Source organism: Balaenoptera ricei, chromosome 15 (genome assembly GCF_028023285.1).
Source record: "Balaenoptera ricei isolate mBalRic1 chromosome 15, mBalRic1.hap2, whole genome shotgun sequence".
Lineage (NCBI taxonomy): Eukaryota > Metazoa > Chordata > Mammalia > Artiodactyla > Balaenopteridae > Balaenoptera > Balaenoptera ricei.
This window is the reverse complement of record NC_082653.1, coordinates 72,565,082-72,585,015: the sequence shown is the minus strand read 5'-3', so window position 1 is coordinate 72,585,015 and position 19,934 is coordinate 72,565,082. Positions and strand designations below refer to the sequence as shown.

Here is a 19,934-nt window from a genome sequence, read left to right as displayed (position 1 = left end):
TAGGACTTGGTGCTTTCACTGCTGTGGGCCCGGGTTCGATCCCTGGTCAGGGAACTAAGATCCTGCTAGCCACACAGCGCGGCCAAAAACATAAATGAAATAAAATACATTGGACTGGGCTTCCCTGGTGGCATGGTGGTTAAGAATCCGCCTGCCAGTGCAGGGGACATGGGTTCAAGCCCTGGTCCGGGAAGATCCCACGTGCTGCTGAGCAGCTAAGCCAGTGCGCCACAACTACTGAGCCTGCACTCTAGAGCCCACGAGCCACAACTACTGAGCACACGTGCCACAACTACTGAAGCCCACGTGCCTAGAGCCCGTGCCCCTCAACAAGAGAAGCTGCCGCAATGAGAAACCCGCGCACCACAACGAAGAGTAGCCCCCGCTCTCCGCAACTAGAGAAAAGCCCAAGCGCAGCAATGAAGACCCAACGCAGCCAAAAAAAATAAAAATAGATAATAAAATAAATAAATTTTAAAAAAAACCTATGCATTTAAAAAATAAATAAATTGAGTGTCTCTATTAAAAAAATACATTGGATTACAGAGGAAACCAATGATTGAAATACAGCAATCAAAATATTTTAAAAACAGATTTGTACGTATAGCTGATTCACTTTGTTATACAGCAGAAACTAACACAACATTGTAAAGCAATTATACTCCAATAAAGATGTTAAAAAAACACACACACAGATTTGTGATTTGGTAAAGCGTATGCTTCTTTATTAATGTATTAAGTAGCAAGTCCAGCAGTGGGTCTTATAATTGCCATAACGCTGAAGCGGTGATGAGCATAAATGCTATTTTGAGAGCCCTGCAACAATACAACGTGACAAGAGAGTATTTGTGATTATATTGGTGGCCAAGTCACAGGTTTTGCTAATATTAATGTGGTCCATTGCCCCCATTCATAATTGGATGGAAATGCTAAATGTCAGAGAGAAAATAAAAGATGTAATTTTTGTTTCGCCATCAAAGTTCACAGACCCCCTTGGTCCAAGGTGTCATCCATGGACCCCAGGCAAAGAACCCCTGACCTAAACAGAGTTCTCTGGAATAGCATGTTTGTGAAATAGAAATTGGTGTCCTAAGAATCAAGGGTTGTGTGGTCAGACCAGGCCGAGAAAGGCTGTACCACATGCCTGTTGGCATTTGAAGGCCTCAGAGAAGGCTGACCATAGAGAGGGTGGATTTCACTCAGTTTAAACGAGTTTCCCAAACTTACCTGGCCACAGAACCATTTTATCCTGGAGCACATCTTAAGCCCCATCCCTTCCACGCGTGCTCTGGCTCAGAGTGGGCTGCTCCCCTCTGCTCTGTGTGATCTACATCCCTCCGAAGCACAGGCTTCAAAGCCAGACCACTGGTCTTCTGTCATGTTTCATAAAGATGAATTAATTGCCCACATTTGAAAAGTCAAGGGATGTCATAGGAAAATAACCTGAATTTCTAGTTCTTCCTGCAAAACTGGAAGATCTGGCCACAAGAGGCTGGAGCTGTAGATGGGCCATGTACTGACAGGTAGACTGGTGGCCACCACACCTTGTGATGCACGTCTTATTTTACTAATTGATCTGTAAGAACCTCCAGCATGGCCTTTTGTTTTAAGGCCATGAACACAGAACATAGAGAATGATTTGCAAGGGAGTGGTGGGAGAGGGGAGGAAAAGGGAGGAAAAGGGAAGGACGAATCAGAGGATGATGGTGGGAAGTTGGGTAAGTCCGTGCAGATGGCCGGGTAGAGGGACACTCGGGGCACGGGCCCCTTCGGTGCAGACTGCCTTCGGGGATGGGGAGAGTTAAACATCTGTGTGCATGCCCTTCTCCTCTGCAGATGTTCATCATCGACAAGGTGGAAGGGGACATCTGCCTTCTGAACAAGTTCTCTATCACTGGCTCCACTTATGCTCCAGAAGGAGAGGTGTAAGTTCCCCCAAAGTCGTCTTCCCAGTTACTCGTGCCCCTCCCCACCACACACACACACACACACACACACACACATATCCTCTCTCCCTGGGGCCTCCCTCTAGTTTTGTCTTCCTGTTTCTCTCTTGTTCCTTCCCCAACCTTATTCTCTCTCCCACCTGATCTCCAAGTTGGTTGCCATCTCCTTGCTGCATTCCCCGTGCTCTCTCTGCATCTCATTCCCTATCTTCTCTACCTGTCTCTTTCCCTTCCTTCCTCCCCACCCGGCCGCCAGCTTGAAGAATGATAAGCCAGTCCGGACAGGGGAGTATGATGGGCTGGTGGAGCTAGCCACCATTTGTGCCCTCTGCAATGACTCCTCCTTGGACTTCAATGAGGTAACCTCTCCATTCCTGAAGCCGCCCCTCCTTCCCCCTCCAGCTGGCTCAGAGTCCAGGCCTCCTCGACAGGCCGCAAGGAAGGGCTCAGGGGAAGGGGGTCCCTTGTACCAAGCCCTCTCCTGGGTGTAAGGGGAAGAGAGTGGCTTGCTCCCTTCCCGTTCTAGGTGGAAGGTGGGCATGATAGATGGGAGCACGGGGCTGGGAGCCCAGGGCACCTACTTCCTCTTCCTCCTCTGCCCCCTCAGGCCAAAGGTGTTTATGAGAAGGTGGGCGAGGCCACCGAGACGGCACTCACCACCCTGGTGGAGAAGATGAATGTATTCAACACTGAACTGAGAAACCTCTCAAAGGTGGAGAGGGCCAACGCCTGCAACTTGGTGAGTCTAGGCACTCCCTCCCACGGTCCTTCTCCAGCCCACACTGTACAGGCCAGGACCTAAGGAACCTCAGGAGAGAGGGCCCCCCATCCCCACCCGGGTCAGGCTGGTCAGGGCCTTGTGCCCCATGCTGGGACCCAGCCGGCACAGGCAGAGAGCCTCTCCACAGCTTTCCTTGGCAAGGCTGACTTGGGGAAGGACCTACTGCACCTACACTTACACTGCTCTTCCTGGTGCCTGGTTGCAGCCTCCCTGGAAGAATTTAAGATCACTTTTCCTGTCGTGTCCCTAGTTGAAAGGGACAGAGCTGGACACAGAAACCACAAGTGACCCATCCTGGGACAGCCCCAATTTCAACTATTACCCACTGTCTCTAGAAACACACTTGTTTTTATCAGATCACAAGACCTGATTTAGGATTTGGGAAATATGACTGCCTCATATGCCTCTGCTTCCCCGTGTCCAGGTGAACAAGCCCAATTCTGTGACAATCACTCCAAGTTCTTGCTATTAATATTTACTGAATGTCTATATTGAATTCCTCTGGGGTATTATATTATATTCCCCACACAGCTCATTCCTTTTTTTTTTTCATAGAGGCAAGATGCTCACTGCTGCTTTATTTAATATGACAAAAATAATGAAAACAACCTAAGTATTTATCAATAAAGGATTCATTTTAAAAATTTACAAATGATAATAAAAACATCAAATTATTTTTAATTTTATTTATTGTTTTTATTTTTGTTTTGTGGAGAAACATCTAGAATGCATTTGGCACATTCACTTTTATGGAGTGCTTAGTACTACGTGCCAGGTACCAGCTCTCCATTGTCTAGCAACATACGTCTGTAGACGCACACATGTGGTTGTCTACATTTAAATTATTACATAAAAGTAAAAACTCAGTTCTTCAGTTGCACTAACCACATTCCCCGGGCTCAGTAGCCGTTGTTCGATTGCACCGTATTGGACCATCCAGATTATTTAACATTCCCATCATCACGGAAGGTTCTATCAGACAGTGCCACACTACGCCATCCTGTTTCTATTGTGCTTTAACCTGAACATAGTAAGACACTGGCAGCACTAGCCTTGGAATTCTCTCCATTTCTGCTGTAGGCAGCAGACTTAGCTTTATCTCAGACTCAGCTTGGGGTCTGCTCTGACCTCCAGATCCTTTTTGACTATGTTTTAAGGGGTCTGGGACTCTTCCCTTCTAGCATAGCATCATCACTCTTTCTCCACCGGTCTCATATCTGGCCTCTCCCTCCCTGTCTCCTCTCTCCCAGGTGATCCGCCAGCTAATGAAGAAGGAATTCACCCTGGAGTTCTCCCGGGACAGAAAGTCCATGTCTGTCTATTGCTCTCCAATGAAATCCCGGGCTGCTGTGGGCAACAAAATGTTTGTCAAGGTCAGGGATCCGAGTGCGCCTCAGCCCCCCTTCTTCCCAGTCCTGAACCCTCCTCTCTTCTCCCTGCCCCGCTCACCGTGCATTGGAAGGAACAGTAGTCTCTGAATACCGTTCTGTTCTCCTAGGGTGCCCCGGAGGGGATCGTCGAACGCTGTAACTACCTGCGAGTCGGCACCACTCGGGTGCCCATGACAGGGCCGGTGAAGGAGACGATTCTGTCGGTAATCAAGGAGTGGAGCGGTGGCCGGGACACCCTGCGCTGCCTGGCCCTGGCCACCCGGGACACCCCCCCAAAGCGAGAGGAGATGGTCCTGGATGACTCTTCCAGGTTCATGGAGTACGAGGTGAGCAGACGGAAGCCTCCCGTTGTCCCAGAGTCACCTGCCTCACCCCCTCTGCCACCCTTGTCATTTCCTACTTCATCACGGGGCCTAGAATCACAGGACGTTAGAGTTTGAAAGAACCTTAGGAATCATCCAGTCCAGGGCTACTTGGTGTGTGGTCCGTGGACCCATCTGAGATGAGGTGAGGTGCTTGCTCCAGAACAGAAGCCAGCCAGGTCACTAAGTACACTCGGGTTTAGCTGACGTGTTTCCACAGTGAGGTTTTCTAAGGACGTGCATCAACCTGCATTCTGGCATTAGCTCTTTATCTTGTAGTGGACCTGCTCTCTGAATAGCACCAAAGCCCCACTCCATTTTATAGAGGGAACAGTGTGGCCTGGCAGGTAACACAGATTTGCTCAAAGTTGTAGACCACGTGAGCAGCCCTGCTGAAAGCAGAAACCACCTCCCTCACTTCCAGTTCGAGTTCTTTCTATGAAAGACACGATCTGCCACCTACAATGGGCCTGGCACCGCCAGGCCTGCAGGCACACATGTGAACATTTCCCACCCCTGAGCTTCGAGGCCCCACTGAGGTTTAAACACCAGACCCAGGGACAGCTCTCCCCTCAGCTCCCCCCAAGCTTCCTCCTTGACCCTGTCGCTCTCTTCTCTGTCTCCCCAGACGGACCTGACATTCGTTGGTGTGGTGGGCATGCTGGACCCGCCCCGCAAGGAGGTCACAGGCTCTATCCTCCTGTGCCGTGATGCTGGCATCCGAGTGATCATGATCACTGGGGACAACAAGGGCACAGCCATTGCCATCTGCCGACGAATTGGCATCTTCGAGGAGAACGAGGATGTGGCCGACCGAGCCTACACTGGCCGGGAGTTTGATGACCTGCCCCTGGCCGTGCAGCGGGAGGCCTGCAGACGCGCCTGCTGCTTTGCCCGCGTGGAGCCCTCCCACAAGTCGAAGATCGTGGAGTGTCTGCAGTCCTTCGATGAGATCACAGCGATGGTGAGAAGACTGGCGTGGGGCGGTCTGCTTAGTGTCTACTGAGATGACCGTCTTGGGGAGCTGGGGACCGAGGGAGGACGGGGCTGAGCGGGGGCCCTGGCGAGATGCACGGAGGTGAGGGATTCGGGCCCCGATGGAAGAGTCTCAAGGAGGGTACGAGGAGGGGGCCGGCGCCCACCTTCTTTCCCTCCCCGCAGACAGGTGATGGCGTCAATGACGCCCCTGCCCTGAAGAAGGCGGAGATCGGCATTGCCATGGGATCCGGCACCGCCGTGGCCAAGACGGCCTCCGAGATGGTACTGGCCGACGACAACTTCTCCACCATCGTGGCTGCCGTGGAGGAGGGCCGCGCCATCTACAACAACATGAAGCAGTTCATCCGCTACCTCATCTCCTCCAATGTGGGAGAGGTGGTCTGGTGAGCAGCCAGGAAGGGCATCCAGGAGGAACTCGGGACTGGTGGGGGGGTGACCACAGGCCTGGGAGGCAAGACAGACGTGTGACCTCCTCCTTCTGGCAGCATCTTCCTGACAGCTGCCCTGGGGCTGCCTGAGGCCCTGATCCCCGTGCAGCTGCTGTGGGTGAACCTGGTGACAGACGGGCTCCCGGCCACAGCCCTGGGCTTCAACCCCCCAGACCTGGACATCATGGACCGGCCCCCCCGGAACCCCAAGGAGCCACTCATCAGTGGCTGGCTCTTCTTCCGCTACATGGCAATTGGGGGTGAGCAGGATGAGACCCCACACTCCTTGCCGACCCTCAGGGCTGATCCCCTCTCTGGGACACCAGCTTCCCCACAGCAGCCACTGCGGTGGGCCCTCTTCCTCCAGCGGCTGTTCATGGCCAGGAGGCCCTCTCAACTCCTCCCGTCTCCCCAGCCCTGGGCCCCCAACTCCCATCTTCTCTCCACCACAGCCTACGTGGGTGCAGCCACGGTGGGAGCAGCAGTCTGGTGGTTCCTGTACGCTGAGGACGGGCCTCACATCACCTACAGCCAGCTGGTAGGGCAGCACGGAGGGAGGTGGGAGGAGGCGAGGGGAGCAGGAGGGTGGCGTGGAGGCTTCCTCAGGACCCCAGCTTCTCCCCTCTCCTCCTGCAGACTCACTTCCTGAAGTGTACGGAGCACAACGCTGACTTTGAGGGTGTGGATTGTGAGGTCTTCGAGGCCCCCGAGCCCATGACCATGGCCTTGTCCGTGCTGGTTACCATCGAGATGTGCAATGCTCTCAACAGGTGGGGTCCGCGCACCCTCCCCCCACGGCCATCTGCAGGCCACCCTCCCCTGCTCACCGCTTCTCTCCCCTTGTGCCTCCACCCCTGGCTCCGCCGGCCCGCCCCCTTGCAGCCTGTCTGAGAACCAGTCCCTCCTGCGGATGCCGCCCTGGGCGAACATCTGGCTGCTGGGCTCCATCTGCCTCTCCATGTCCCTCCACTTCCTCATCCTCTACGTGGACCCTCTGCCGGTAAGCCTTCCTCTGGCCAGGGGCCGCCTGCCCCCCCCCCCCACAGGGGGCCTCTGCAGGGGTCCGCGACCACGACCCCTGCAGAGGGAGGAGGGCGGGGTCAGGCTGGCGCAGTGGCAGCTCCTCGGCTCCTTCTCACTGCCCTTCCCACCTCCTCCCAGGTGATCTTCAAGCTGCAGGCCCTGGACGTGGCCCACTGGCTCATGGTCTTCAAGATCTCGTTACCAGTCATTGGGCTTGATGAACTCCTCAAGTTCATTGCTCGGAACTACCTGGAGGGTAAGAGCGCACCGCCCCCAGCCCTGTCAGCCCCTGGGCCCTCCCTCTAGGCCGCGAAGGCGCCTGCCCCGCTTCCTTGTCAGGTGGGTGAGTTCCCGGGGCCCCAGCAGGCCCCGTGTCCTCCGCCGAGGGGCGCACCCAGCCCCTGCCCCCCCTTTGCCCGCTCCTCCGAGCCCGGGGCAGACACAGTCTCCTTGGCGCCCCAAAGCCTCCTCAGCCCTCTTGGTCCCCTGCGCCCACCTCCCTCCCTCGATAATGGCTGTCTCTCTGTCCTCTCTGGCCGTAGGATAACTCATTTCCCCCTCCTCCATCTCTCTGAGCCGTGTCACAGGTATCACCCCCCTTCTTGCCCGTGCCCTAGCTGCTGTGCCCCCCCTGCCCACCCCTCTCCCCTTCAGGCGGCGCCGGGGTCACGTGCCCTCGCAGCTCCACCTGGAGCCACTGCCGCTGGAGCCACTGCCGCCGCCGCCACTGCCGCGCTTCCAAGTGGGGCTGGGCTGCTGCCCTTACTCTGCGGGGCCGGCACTGCCCGCCCCCGGGCACCACTGTCTGCTGGGCTGCGCTGCGTCGCGCTGGCTGGCCGCTGAGCCGTCTGCCGCTGGGGCTGCAGTGGCTGGGGGCGGGGGGGGGGGCTGGGGACACAGGTGAGTGGGGGTGGCGGGGGGCCTCCAGGTGAGTGTGCTGGGGGACAGGGACAGGTAGGGAGCTGGGAGGGACTTCTCTCCTGTGCCGCCCCGCCACCAGTCTCATCCTTCCCCTTCTCCTTCCAGATCCAGAAGATGAAAGAAGGAAGTAACCAGTCCTTTTGCCCTCCCTTCCCCACCCTGATAGTGACGCGTCTTCAGCCAGAGCTGTGGCACAGGCCTCCACCACGTGCCCCCCAGCCCAACATTCTTGTTTATAAACATAATGTCCCCTTCACGTCTCCTCCCCCTCAGCAACCGCCCCCCCCCACTTTTGCCCTTGTAAAACCTCCCCTCCCTGACCCCGTGGGGCTTGCAGGGACAAGGCGACCGATTGAGCTGAGCTGCTTATTTATTGAAAATAAATGACAGAAAAATCTGGCCTTGTCTCCGTGCACACCTTGGGGCCTGGTTCGGGCCCCTGGGGACAAGCATCTTAGTGTCATGCAGTCCAGGAAGCAGCCACCTGTCCCAGGGCGTGTGTGTGGAGGGACCCGGGGACACGACCCAGGGCTCCCAGCCACCACTCACACCTCGGCTGTGCCTCGGGAAGGGGATGGAGGTAACAGGCATGGCTGTTAGGCTGGGTGGGGGCCGGGGGCGGGAGGCTTGGAGCCCAGGAGGCAGCATAGCAGCCAGAAAGCCACAGGGCTGAGCCTGCCCCTCTGGTTTCCAGAGGGGGTTGGGACCCTCACCCAGGGGTCATCTTTGGAAGCAGAAGGCCCCGCCACCCCTGGGAGGAGGCGCTGGAGGGACAGGGCAGTGGTGGCCCCGTCACCTCAACCCCAGGCTTGGAGAGGGTGAAGACTCCATCCTGAGACCCCCAAAGCCTCGGCCTCACGGTTCAGGAGTGGAGAAAGACGGTCTCCCCCCAGGGTGGGCGGTGCTGGCCCCTCAGGTGTCCTTGATGTCCCTGACGTCCCTGAGGGGCGCCTCGTCCATGATGCTGCGCACTTGCTCCAGACTCTCTGCCTGGCGGATCCGTTCCAGGCGCACCTGTGGGGGCCGGCGAGGGAGGCAGAGGGCCCTCGGTGGGAAAATGCAACCTCCACCCCATCGGCCAGCCCCCTGAGGGGCAAGAGCACGGGACCAGTGTACCCAGGGGCCTCACCTCCCCCAACCCCCAGTGAAAATGGGTTCAAGGGAAGAAATGGATCCTAAGAGAGCAGCCTGAGGAAGGGTGGGCAGGGGCAGGTGGAAGTGACATGATGAGCATGGGGCACGTCGGCGTGCCAGGCCCTGGGCCACGGGCTTCGCACCACTGACAAAGATGGAAGCACAAGATCTTCAACGTTTTTTGAGCACTAGCTCAGAGGAAAGGACCATGCCAGCCCCAGAGGGAGGGAGAGGCCTCTTCTAACTGGGAGACTATCCTTGCAAGACGGAGGACAAGTCACCTGGAGTCATGCCAGTCTGGTGGGGAGGGGACACGCCGTACCTGCAAGGCCTGGGACAGTCGTACGAAATCCCTCTGCACTTGCTCACTGGTCTCCAGCTCAGCCTGCAGCCGCAGCATCTTTGCCCTCTGTTCCGAGAGGAGGTCTGTGAGCTGGGCCTGGGGGCACAGGACATAGAGCTGGGGCCCTGGGCTGAAGAAACAGGATGTCTGGACAGGGTAACCCCTTCAATATCGCCCCGATCCTCACCTCTTCTGTGCGGCCCGAGCCCGGTGGCTGCCTCAGGACTTCCTGCTGCCTGGCCTAAGGGAGACATAAAGGGCAGCAGGGGCTGGTGAGGGTCTTCTCCACGCTGCCACCCTCCTCCGCCATCCCGGCCTGGCCCAGGTCCTGCCTCACCTTGCTCTGCTCCTGCTGGACCCGCTCCATCTCCATCCTCAGGCTGCACAGGGAGGCTGGGAAGTCAGGCAGGGCCAAGACGTCAGGCCCACACCCTCTCTCCTTCCCCGCCCCGCCCGGTCCGGCACAGGCTCCAGCCCATACTCACCCTCTAACACCTCTGTGCGGAAAGGAAAGAAAGAGAGGTCAAGGCTCATCATTCTCGCACTGCGTCCTCTCTCCCCTCCTGGTGCCCAGGCAGGCCCCGAGGGGGTGGGGACTCAGCCTCCCGGGGAGAGAAGGTGGGGTGGCTCGCCGCCTCCTCCCTCACCTGTCTCCTCCCGCTGCACCCTCAGCTGCCCCTCCAGGCTGGCCCTCGCCGCCGTCTCTTCCTCCAGTGCCTCCCGCAGGGTCACAATCTCAATCCGCAGCCGCTCGGCCTCGTGCTCCTGGGCCTGCTGGTGGGCCCGCGCCTCCTGCTGCGTGCGGCGCACGAGCTGCCGCAGCTCCTGGAAGGATGCAAGTCACGGGCTGGGTGCGGGGCCAGCTGGGGGCCAGCGGCTAGAAGGGGATTGTGGGGAGGGGAAAGGAAGGAAAGAAGGAAGAAAACATAACAGAGGAAACAACCCGAACACCCATCGTGGGGAGACTGGACAAATACCCTGGGACGGCAGTGAACATTTTCCCGCAGCACAACCCGGGGTGGAGGACCCTCAGGAGCGGTGCTGAGTGAAAGCTCCAAGAGACTACCCAGAGCAAGATTCTGAGTTTTTATAACTAAAAACAACTAAAGTTAGCACTCCACGGTTTAGGCAGACGTGTATATGTAATAAAAACAATCCCAAAGAAGGGCAAGGGAATGATAAAGCTCAGGACGGCAGAAACAGAGCCAAGGAACACGGGGCGGGGCGCATGTAAGGCGATGTCAGTTATAGTTCTCAAGGTGGGCAAGGGTTCCGGCTGATGTTCATATTTTTAATAAATTCAATCAGCAGAGGCCACGCACAGATCAATGATGACAGCTTGTTATGAACCAAAGATTATGATGAATTCAATTTTGTGGATCTCACATCACTTAAAAATAACAAGCCAAATTACTGCTTCCTTTGCGTCAAGCATTCTGTTAACTCATTTTCTCTCCGTGCTGATGCTGGGACGGGGTGTGGTCCCATTTGGCAGAGGAGGAAACTGAGCCTTAGAAAAGTTGAGTGAGTTGGCCATGGTGACGCAGCTAATACACAGCAGCCTGGGTCCATCCCCGATTCCCGTGGCCCCAGGCCAATGCTTTGCTGTGCGTGGAGAGGAAGGGCCTGTCCCCGCCCTTACCAGCAGCGAGCTGGGCAGCGACTCCTCCTGGCCCTCATCCTGCTCCAGGCCCCGGGGGGCTGAAGACGGCGGCTGCTCAGCCCGGAGCCCTTGGTTTTCCTCAGTCAGTCGCTTTACCTCGTGGCTCAGGCACTTGTGCGAGGTGGCCAGCTCTGCCTGGGGATGGACAGTTAGGACGAGGCGATGAGGGGACAGGGGGTCTCCAATCTCCCGTGAGGCCAAAGCCTGAACACTCCTCCCAGTGTTCAGGAAGGAGAGCCAGGAAGCCCACGCCCTCCTTCTAGGCTGAGAAAGAAAGAAACACCCTTTAGTAAGCATCTTTGCCTCCCAAGCTCTTTTTTTTTTTTTTTTGGCCACACCACGTGGCTCACGGGATCTTAGTTCCCTGACCAGGGATCGAACCTGGCCCCCCTGCAGTGGAAGCGCAGAGTCTTAACCACTGGACCGCCAGGGAACTCCCTCAAGCTCTTTCTACACCCTCCTCGATGACTTGGAGGTCACACAGCGGCAGCCACAGGCCACATCGGGTGTTTTATTTGGTCCATATGGGTGTTTTTAAACCTTAAACAAGTGCAACATTAAAAACTGGGAGACTACACACAAACATCCAGATCTCTGGCTTCTCCTGATAGATGAGAAAACCAGGCAGCATCAAGCCTGCACTCCTACGTGCCACGGGCAGCAAGTCAAGGGGCATTAGCTCCCTTTACAGGGTCTCTTGGTTTGCCCTGCTGCTCCTTCCTGCCTCACACGTGGCCCCGTTCAATCATCTGCCTCTCCTGTCTGGTCTCAGGAAGTATCTGATTTTGCAAGCCCTGCTTTTCATTCTCACAACTCTGCAAGCTAGGACGCATTATCTCAATTTCAAGGCATCAAGGCTGAGGCTCTGGGCTTGTGGGATTAGCTCAAGACCACAGAGTGAGTGCGTGGTGGGTTCTTCTGAATCAGTACCAGGTGCCCTTGAAACCCTTTTACCCACCTGGCACCAACTCCAGGGCAAAGCCAGAACGGCTGGTGGGGCGGGAGGGGCAGGGGGCGAGGCAGGACAGGTGCCTCAACCTTCCACGTGCCCCCCTCAACCAATTCCCACACCACTCCTCTCGCTCCCGTCCCGGCCCCCAGCCCTCACCATCTGTAGCTGAACCCGCTCCTGGGCCTGGCTCACGGTCCCCTGCAGGGTCCGCAGCAGCTGCTCTGAGTTCTGGACCTGGGCCAGGAGCACCTGCATCTGTGGGTGGAAGGGGGGGCGAGGGTGAGGCCGGGCCAGGAGGAGGCAGGGAGCAGAGGCCCTGCAGAGCAGAGGCTGAACCCACCTGCTTGGCGCAGTCCTCGTTGCTCCGTCTCAGGCCCTCTTGCAGCTCGTCCCGCTCCCGGCTGATGCTCTCCAGGTCCTTCTGCAGCTGCCGCCCCTGCCACAGACGCCGGCCTCAGCCTCGACCGCCAAGGGGAGGCCTTCCCTCCTCACCAGACCTCTCACGCCTTGCCCCCTGCACCTCAGTGGGCAGTGCCATCATCCACCCAGTCGTTCAAGCCAAAAGCCCAGGAATGGATGCTGACTCTTCTAAGTCCTCCACTCCCCAGCTCCAACCCACCAGCCGGCCCTGCCCGGCGGCCTCCAAAGTAGATTCCAAATCCACCCATTTCTCTCCACTTCTGCTGCCATCTCCTGGTCTCAGTCACTACCTTTCTCTAAACTATGTCAAGCATTGCCCTCCCAACAGGTCACCACCCTGCTTCTCCCGTTGCCCCCTCCCCCAACTGCAGTCCATTCCTACCCAAAGGCCTCAGTGACCTGTTAAAAGCCTAGAGCAGAGAAGGCTTCTCCCTGCCTGACACGCCACAGAGGCTTCCTGCAGCTTCTCCTCTAAGATGCAAACTGCATGGCTGGCCCCAAGGCCAAGGCCGACCTCCTGTGACCCCTGCCTGCCTTTCTGACCTCATATCTCTTCCCCTCCTCTGTGGCCTTCCTGTTCCTCAGACACACTGTGGTCTGTCCGTCCCCTGGGCCTTGGAACCTGCAGTTCCTTTGGTCCCCGATCTTCAAAAAGCACCTCTTTTTCCAGCCAGGATGGTCTCCTGCATTGCCAGTCTCTACCCCACGACCCTATTAAGTCTTGTTCTGGGTGTCTCACCCTGTGACACTGTCTTCCTCATGTGCCCATGTGCATGTTTGGGCCTGGCTCCCTCACTAGAGGAAGCTCCAAGAGGGTGGGAGTTTTCTTCTTTACTGTAGGATCCCCAGCTCTAGCTCAGGGCCTGGACATAGTAGGTGCTCAGTAAGTACTTGAAGCAAGAGACGGATGGGTGCACGTCGGCAGCCCACTCCGCCCACTCCACTCACCTCCACCTGCAGCTGCTCCCACTGGTTGTCTGGGACAAGCTGGTAACCGGGAGGGGGCAGGTAGATGCCCTCAGGGACCAGGGTGCCCGTGGACACCAGAGAGGCTGTCTCCTCCTGCTCGGGGCTCAGGCCATGGCGGCTGCGGGGCAGAGAGGCGCCGCCGCTGGCCCCACCGCCGAGGGAGAAGGAGGAGATGGAGGCGCTGTCATCACAGTTGTGGGCGAAGGCCTCGGCCGCCGCGCCCCCGTCTCCACTCAGCTCCTCGAGAGGCTCCAGTGGGGGAGATGGGTCCCGGGACAGGAGCAACTCCGTGGAGCCGTGCAGGGAAGGGGGATGCCGGGGACGTCTCTAGGGAGAGGGGGCAGGGAAGAGGCTGGGGGGCCAGGGTCCTGCAGCGCCCCTTCTTCCCTCAGCGCCCCCTGGCCACCCCCTCACCTGGATCTCTTGGATCAGCTCCTCTGCCCTCAGCAATTTCGCCTTCAGCTCCTCAATCTCCTGCTCCATGGGCAACACGATCTCCCGCAGCTTCTCCGAGTCCTCGTGGGCCTGAGGAAGGGGGGTTGGGCAGTGACTGTCCCCCCTCCCGACTGCAGGACCCTCAGGACTGTTCAGAGCTTTCCCTCCAAGCACGTCAGCTCTTCTAATCCTCCCAAGAAGGCACCATCCACCCCCATTTTATTTATTTAATTTTTAAATATTTTATTTATTTATTTTTGGCTGTGTTGGGTCTTCGTTGCTCTGCGTGGGCTTTCTCTCGTTGCGGCGAGCGGGGGCTACTCTTCATTGCAGTGCACAGGCTTCTTATCGCAGTGGCTTCTCTTGCTGTGGAGCACGGGCTCTAGGCGCGCGGGCTTCAGCGGTTGTGGCACGCGGGCTCAGTAGCTGTGGCTCGCGGGCTCTAGGGCGCAGGCTCAGTAGTTGTGGCGCATGGGCTTCGTTGCTCCGCAGCATGTGGGATCCTCCAGGACCAGGGCTCGAACCCATGTCCCCTGCATTGGCAGGCAGATTCTTAACCACTGTGCCACCAGGGAAGTTCCCACCCCCATTTTAGAGAGAGGAACACAGAGGTTCTGAGAGCTTACATGACTTGCCCCAGGTCACACGGTACAGAGCCAAAGTCATAACTACCTTCCTGTTGCCCACTTGTAGCGTGACATACTTTTCTTCCCCAACATCATGTATCCTTTTTTCTTTTATCATAGAACGTCACATTTTTAGTTGGGCTCATGACCTAAATTCTAGAATACCATCTACATGTCTCAGCTTCCCTATAACTAAGCATGGCCATATGACTAAGTTCCAGCTATGAGATGTAGGCATATGTGTCAGGTGCAACTTCCAGGACAACTCCTCAAAGGGAGAGGGTGTGTTTTTCTTTACTCCTCCTCCTCCTTCTTGCTGGCTAAAATGTGGACGTGATGGCTGGTGCTCAAGCAGTCATCTTGGACCATGAGGCAGTAGGCTACCTATGGCAAAACAGCAACATAGGAGGAGCCTGGGTTCCTACTGACTTGTTGAGCTGCCACATCAGTCCTGGAATGTCTACATCTGGTTCTAAGAAAAACAGACTTCTATCTTATTTAAGCCACTGTTGATTTGCGTTTTCAAACTTTGTCCTAATCAATATGTCTTCCCATATTCCCATCACCGGCATATTTCTGGCCACTTCTTTTCAGTCTTTTCAGGTTTGGGATCCTGTTGAACTTGCACAGCCAACAGCCTCTGGACACCTCCACCTGGATGTTGCACAGGCTCCTCTGTCCAAGTACAGCCAAATCTGAACCAACTCATGATGCCGTTTCTCCTCCCATAAGCGCTAGGTTGGCGAGAATGACCCTGCTATCCACCCAGCTGTCTGAGGCAGAAATCTGCCAGTCATCCATCCTCTTCCAAGTCATGCCATTTCTACCTCTTGAATCACTCAAAAACCCGTCTCAGACAAGTTCAGTTTGACCCTCCAAATCTCTTACGTGCACAGTGGCAACAGGGAGGGTAAGCCTGCATGCTCTGCAGATGCCCACGCAGTAGATGGACGCAAGGCCAGGACTGGAACTTCCCGACTCTGGGCCTGTGGCTCCTTCCGCCGTACCAGGTAGTCTTAATTCAGCGGAGCCCTCTCCTTCACCACCCTGTGTAACCGCTCCCTGAGGAACACTCTGAATGCAAGTAAGTTGCTACTGCTGGCAACCCTCTGCTGGCAAACGGTGGGTTGGAACCTTCCTTTCTTGGGCTCCTGTTTTGATCTTTGTCCTTCTAACCAGGCGACTTACTCCATCTGCCTGAGCCGCAGTTTCCTCACGTATAAAGTGAGGTAAGTACCTACCTCACAGGGCAGCTGTGTGGATCCAATGAGGGAAGATGTGAATTTGCTCTGAAAGATGAAGAGTTTGGTGGTATGTGCTTCCTACAATTGTTCATGACAAGAATAATGGAGGCAATATACCACAGAGATTAAGGGCAAAGCTTTAGAACCAGACTGCCTAGATTTGAAAATCCCAGATCTGCTCCTTTTTATGTGCATAACCTGGGGAGAATTACTAAACTTCTCTGAGCCTCACCTTACTCATCTGTCAAATGGATCTAATGGGCCCCTCTTTTAGGGGAAAGACTGGGGAGACTTGAGTCTGTCAAGCAAGTATTGCAATGCCTAGTGCATGAGAGGTATCCTTAAATGTTAGCTCCCTCCCCTCTACATGACATGACTTTTTTCTTTTTTTTGGCTGCGCCACGTGGCTTGCAGGATTTTAGTTCCCTGACCAGGGATCGAACCTGGGCCCCTGCAGTGAAAGCACAAGTCCTAACCACTGGACCGCCAGGGAATTCCCTACATGACTCTTCTTAATTTGGGAGGTAAACACACCTGGCCATCCCACTAGTAAGTGGCAAGCCAGGACCGTGCTGAGTACAGGTCTCGTGTATGTTATACCTAGAATTATTACTGGGTGCGCTGCTCCCAGTGATGTGGCAGTGGGACACAGATAATCCCTCTGCCCCACGGTCACCTTTGGCTGCTTCAACATATTTCCAAATCCCGGAGGAGGGGGCGGGTAGGCTGTCCCAACCCCAACCTTTTCCATCTGCTTCTCCAAGGAATCCAGGGGGTGAGCCCTGGACAGCAGCTGCTTCAGGCGCCCCAGCTCCCGCTCCTTCTCCTCACGGTCCTGCTGCTGCTGCTGCCGCTCCTGCTTCAGAGACGCAATCTGGGCTTCATAGCTGCTGATGGAGTCTGGCGAGACAGGAAGGGCAGAGGAGAGGGAGGGTCAGTGCGCCAGCCCTACCTGGGGGCGAGCGGGGGGGCGCGCCATCACTGCCGCTCTCTGCAAGCCAATTTACCATAGCAGTGATGACAGTGGACTTTGTGGTGGGATGGTCCTGGGCAATCAGTTAGCCTCTCTGCATAATGTCCTCGGCCAGGGATTATCCCACTGGCTTGTTACAGGATCAAATGACATGATATCTGGAAGGGGTTCAGCCCTCTTCCTGGTACATAATAAATGCTAAAGATAGGCTATCTGTTGCTATTAATACATACCAATAACAATCATTATCTAATAAGGGTCATAAATATTCACTCTGGACTAGACTCTGAGCTGGGCTCTGGAAATAGAGAAATTAATCAAACACAAACCCTGACACCAGGAGCCCACAGTCCAATGAGGAAGACAGCCGTGGAAATAGTTACGAAGCAGTGTGAGGAGAGCTCGTGAAAGGACCACTCCTGGGCTTGCGGATCCCAGAGGAAAGAGCCCCTCGCTCTGCCTGCCTGTCCAGGAGAGACACCAGCAAGTGGTGAAGGATGGAAAGGACACATTAAGTAACAGGAGCAAAGGCTCACAGGTGGGAAGGTGGATGGTGTGGCTGGGGCATGGTGGGCACATTGGAAAAACTGGAGTGAAGATGTAGGAGGAGATGCTGGGAAGGGTGGAGAGGGTGGCCGTGAATGGCTGCTGAGGCCTTGAATGCCACACCAAGGAGTTTGGGATTTATCCTACATGTCAGTGGGAAGTAAAGGGATGCTGGGCGGAACATGGTCATTTTTCATTTGCATAGTTATTTATTTTAACACGTACTAACATTAGAAGTAAGGGTTCTGTTGCCAGACTGCCTGAGTTCAAACCTCCTTTCTATCTGTATGACCTTAGGCAAGTTATCTAACCTCTCTGGGCCTCAGAGCTTCCTCTGTAAAATGGAGATGGATAATAGTGCGTAACTCATAGAGATTATTATGAAGATTAAATACTCATAAAGCATTTAGTTCAGTGCCTGGCACTCAATAAATGTTAGTTATTATTATTATTACTATTATTATTATTTAGGACACAGTTCCTTATAGGGACAGGAAGTTCCCTTTAAAATAAATGTATATAGGTTTTTTAAAAGTGGATCTATTTAAAGAACAATATTAAGTAGATGACAGGGTAAGTCATACAAGGACAACCATGTTGCACAGATGGCACAGGGATGCCTGAAATGTGGGGAACCATGGCCCCAGAGAAGTCTGGAGCCAGGAGCAGTTGTTAGAAAGGGAAATGACATGGTGGGATGGGAATTGTAGGAAGTTTACTCTGGAAGTCAATGTCAAGGACAGATTATAGAGGGAGACTTGTAAGAAGGCTGGGACAACAGTCCGGGGGAGTTGACGAGAGCTTTGCTACAGCAGTGGCAGTGGAAGCAAAGGGGTGGGATGCAACTGGGAGCTATTGCAGAGACTCTGGCCTTGGACTAGAGGAGAAGGGGAATGGAGGAAAAGAAGCTGGGGGATCTGGGACAAGGGGAGCGGATGCATCCCAAGTACAGAGGATGAGAGGGAGAGAAGTCGGTGCATGTGGGGCGGGGTGGCGGGGAGGTTGTGCGCAGATGTAGGGGTGTTTGGGGAGGAAAGGAAACCAGATGAGACTTACAGAGCCTAGGCCCAGGGCCAAGTCTGAAGGCCAGAGGCTCAAACGAGTTCTCAGGGAACTGAGAAGCTGCTCACTTTCAGGGTTGATCAGTCATCAGTGAGGGACAAGAAATGACATGACATGGGGCCAGGGAACAGGTAGCAGCTCCGAGCTAAACTTAGCTGGAACTGACAGAGCTGCTGCTAGCACAGGCAGCGCCGCTATGCAAATCAGAAAAGGGCGCGTCTCCCTCTGAGCCCCTGGGTCTGCCCTGCGCTAGGCAGCCCTGCTAACCTACCCCACAGGTGTAGGTTATGCCCCCTGACCCCTTTCTTGTCATGCACTCCCCCTTATGGGGCTGAGGGAGTCTGGGAGGAGTGCCTGCCTCACCTTTCAGGATGGCCTGCAGCGAGGCCACCTCCTCTTGGCATTGCCGCTGCACTGCAGCCACAGCCTCGGCCTTCGTGCTCTCGCTCACCTCGGCCACAGCCTTCATGGTTTCCATTTCTGCCAGGGCGCCTGCCAGCTCAGCCCGAAGCCGGTCGAGCTCCGCTGACTCGGCCTCAACTTTTGCCCCCTCCGGGGACTGGGGGTCCAGCGCTGTGAAGGACAGGGATCAGCCTCTTTTCTCATCACTCTCGGATTCCCAATATTCCCAGGGCATCAAATCCTCAACTTCTGCAACTTGGTACAGCAGCCAAGGTCCCTGCACCTTTACCTAGCCCCGCCCCACTCACCTGGCCCCTCCCCTTCCCCGACTCCTCCTCACCTAGCTCTGCCTAGTGTTGCATAGAGCCCCGCCTCTTCCTCCCTCGGTTCACCCAATCCCCTCTTTCCTCTGACACGACCCCTCCCTTCTAGTGGCTCGCCCCTTGTCCACCTGGCTCCTCCCCTCCCACACTGGGCCCCACCTCTAACCTGGCACTGGCCCTCTCCCTAGAATCGCTAGACCACGCCCCCTCCGTCTTTCCACCCCCCCCCCCCCCCGGCGGCGTGGTCCCGCCCCTTTCTCCAGGCTCCCCCCACCACCCCCCACCCACCGACGCGGAGCTCGGCCCCGCCTCCGGCCTCGCCGCCCCTCGCGTGTATGGACGCGTCCTCACATACCGGCCTCCGGCTGCCGCCGCCGGCCATCCTCGCCCGCGGCCGGGCGCGCAGGTGCCGCCATCGCCTCCGCTCAAACGGCGGGTTCCCGCACTCCCTGGTGACGGCGCTCACCGCTTCCGGGTCCTCTCGGCTGTTTCCGGATCCGCTCGGCTGTTTCCGGATCGGCCCTGGGCTCGAGGCTGAGGCCGGAGTTGGGGAGGGGTGGCCGAGCCTCGGCCGAAGATTTCCGAGTGGATTCCCGGCCGCGGCCGCAGGTCCCGCCCCTCCCCGCCTTCTTTGTTGGGCAGCGGTGCTCGAGAAGGACGCCTGCCCTTCAAACCCCGAAGTAGTTCTTTCGTCAAAGGCCTTTGGGCGTCTCCGCGTGACCTTGGAAGCTTTGCTCAAATTACACCTCCTCCGGGACGCCCACTGCCTCAGCCTAAGGAGGGCGAAGCTCTCGCGGTCTCTCCCAAGCCCCGGAGCTGACCCCTTTGATCGGTCACTGGCTGCCCTTCCGCCAGAGCTTGGCTCACGTTACAGCGAATTGTGGTCTGGCCTCCCTGCACCTCCGCTTTCGTGGAGCGTCCCTCGGGACAGGGCTGCTGGGTCGACTTCACTTTTCTGGGCGCCTGGGTCCCCGCGTAGTCAGTCGTAGAA

At 56.3% G+C, this 19,934-nt stretch overlaps 2 protein-coding genes across 5 annotated transcripts in view; one reads left to right on the top strand and one right to left on the bottom strand.

The window, feature by feature from the left end:
• The window catches only part of ATP2A1 (ATPase sarcoplasmic/endoplasmic reticulum Ca2+ transporting 1), a 16,497-nt gene extending 8,247 nt beyond the window's left edge, over positions 1-8,250 (top strand). The window contains exons 10-23 of one of the 2 annotated variants that reach the window (XM_059896731.1): positions 1,837-1,925; positions 2,203-2,305; positions 2,554-2,685; positions 3,978-4,100; positions 4,226-4,444; positions 5,109-5,444; positions 5,642-5,862; positions 5,965-6,167; positions 6,360-6,445; positions 6,544-6,677; positions 6,790-6,907; positions 7,069-7,186; positions 7,473-7,517; positions 7,957-8,250. In XM_059896731.1, the coding sequence (XP_059752714.1) occupies positions 1,837-1,925; positions 2,203-2,305; positions 2,554-2,685; positions 3,978-4,100; positions 4,226-4,444; positions 5,109-5,444; positions 5,642-5,862; positions 5,965-6,167; positions 6,360-6,445; positions 6,544-6,677; positions 6,790-6,907; positions 7,069-7,186; positions 7,473-7,477 (1,887 nt within the window). In that variant the 3' untranslated portion in view covers positions 7,478-7,517; positions 7,957-8,250. The remainder of the gene's footprint in view (positions 1-1,836; positions 1,926-2,202; positions 2,306-2,553; positions 2,686-3,977; positions 4,101-4,225; positions 4,445-5,108; positions 5,445-5,641; positions 5,863-5,964; positions 6,168-6,359; positions 6,446-6,543; positions 6,678-6,789; positions 6,908-7,068; positions 7,187-7,472; positions 7,518-7,956) is intronic. The other variant, XM_059896732.1, reaches the window with a different exon arrangement.
• RABEP2 (rabaptin, RAB GTPase binding effector protein 2) lies at positions 8,204-19,934 on the bottom strand. 3 transcript variants are annotated; one of them, XM_059896739.1, is made up of 14 exons: positions 19,299-19,934; positions 18,582-18,791; positions 16,380-16,537; positions 13,747-13,857; positions 13,312-13,659; positions 12,284-12,379; positions 12,100-12,198; positions 10,971-11,255; positions 9,976-10,153; positions 9,814-9,825; positions 9,666-9,721; positions 9,516-9,569; positions 9,308-9,424; positions 8,204-8,865 (listed from the first exon to the last, which is right to left on the bottom strand). In XM_059896739.1, the coding sequence occupies exons 1-14, from the start codon at positions 19,357-19,359 to the stop codon at positions 8,764-8,766; spliced, it is 1,887 nt and encodes a 628-aa protein (XP_059752722.1). In that variant the 5' UTR covers positions 19,360-19,934; the 3' UTR covers positions 8,204-8,763. The 3 variants fall into 3 exon arrangements, with proteins under 3 accessions (XP_059752722.1, XP_059752724.1, XP_059752725.1); XM_059896741.1 differs by having other exon boundaries at positions 9,308-9,445; positions 10,971-11,126; positions 19,299-19,931; XM_059896742.1 differs by having other exon boundaries at positions 10,971-11,126; positions 19,299-19,929.

What these genes read in the sequence shown, in the direction of transcription:
- RABEP2 (XM_059896739.1), bottom strand. Translation starts at nt 19,359, where the DNA reads ATGGCGGCACCTGCGCGCCCGGCCGCGGGCGAGGATGGCCGGCGGCGG. An exon ending in GGGAGCAGCTGCAGGTGGAG is followed by an intron (nt 12,380 to 13,311) that starts GTGAGTGGAGTG and finishes CGTCTGTGGCAG; the next exon opens with GGGCGGCAGCTGCAGAAGGA. An exon ending in AGCGGGTTCAGCTACAGATG is followed by an intron (nt 11,256 to 12,099) that starts GTGAGGGCTGGG and finishes TTTCTTTCTCAG; the next exon opens with CCTAGAAGGAGGGCGTGGGC.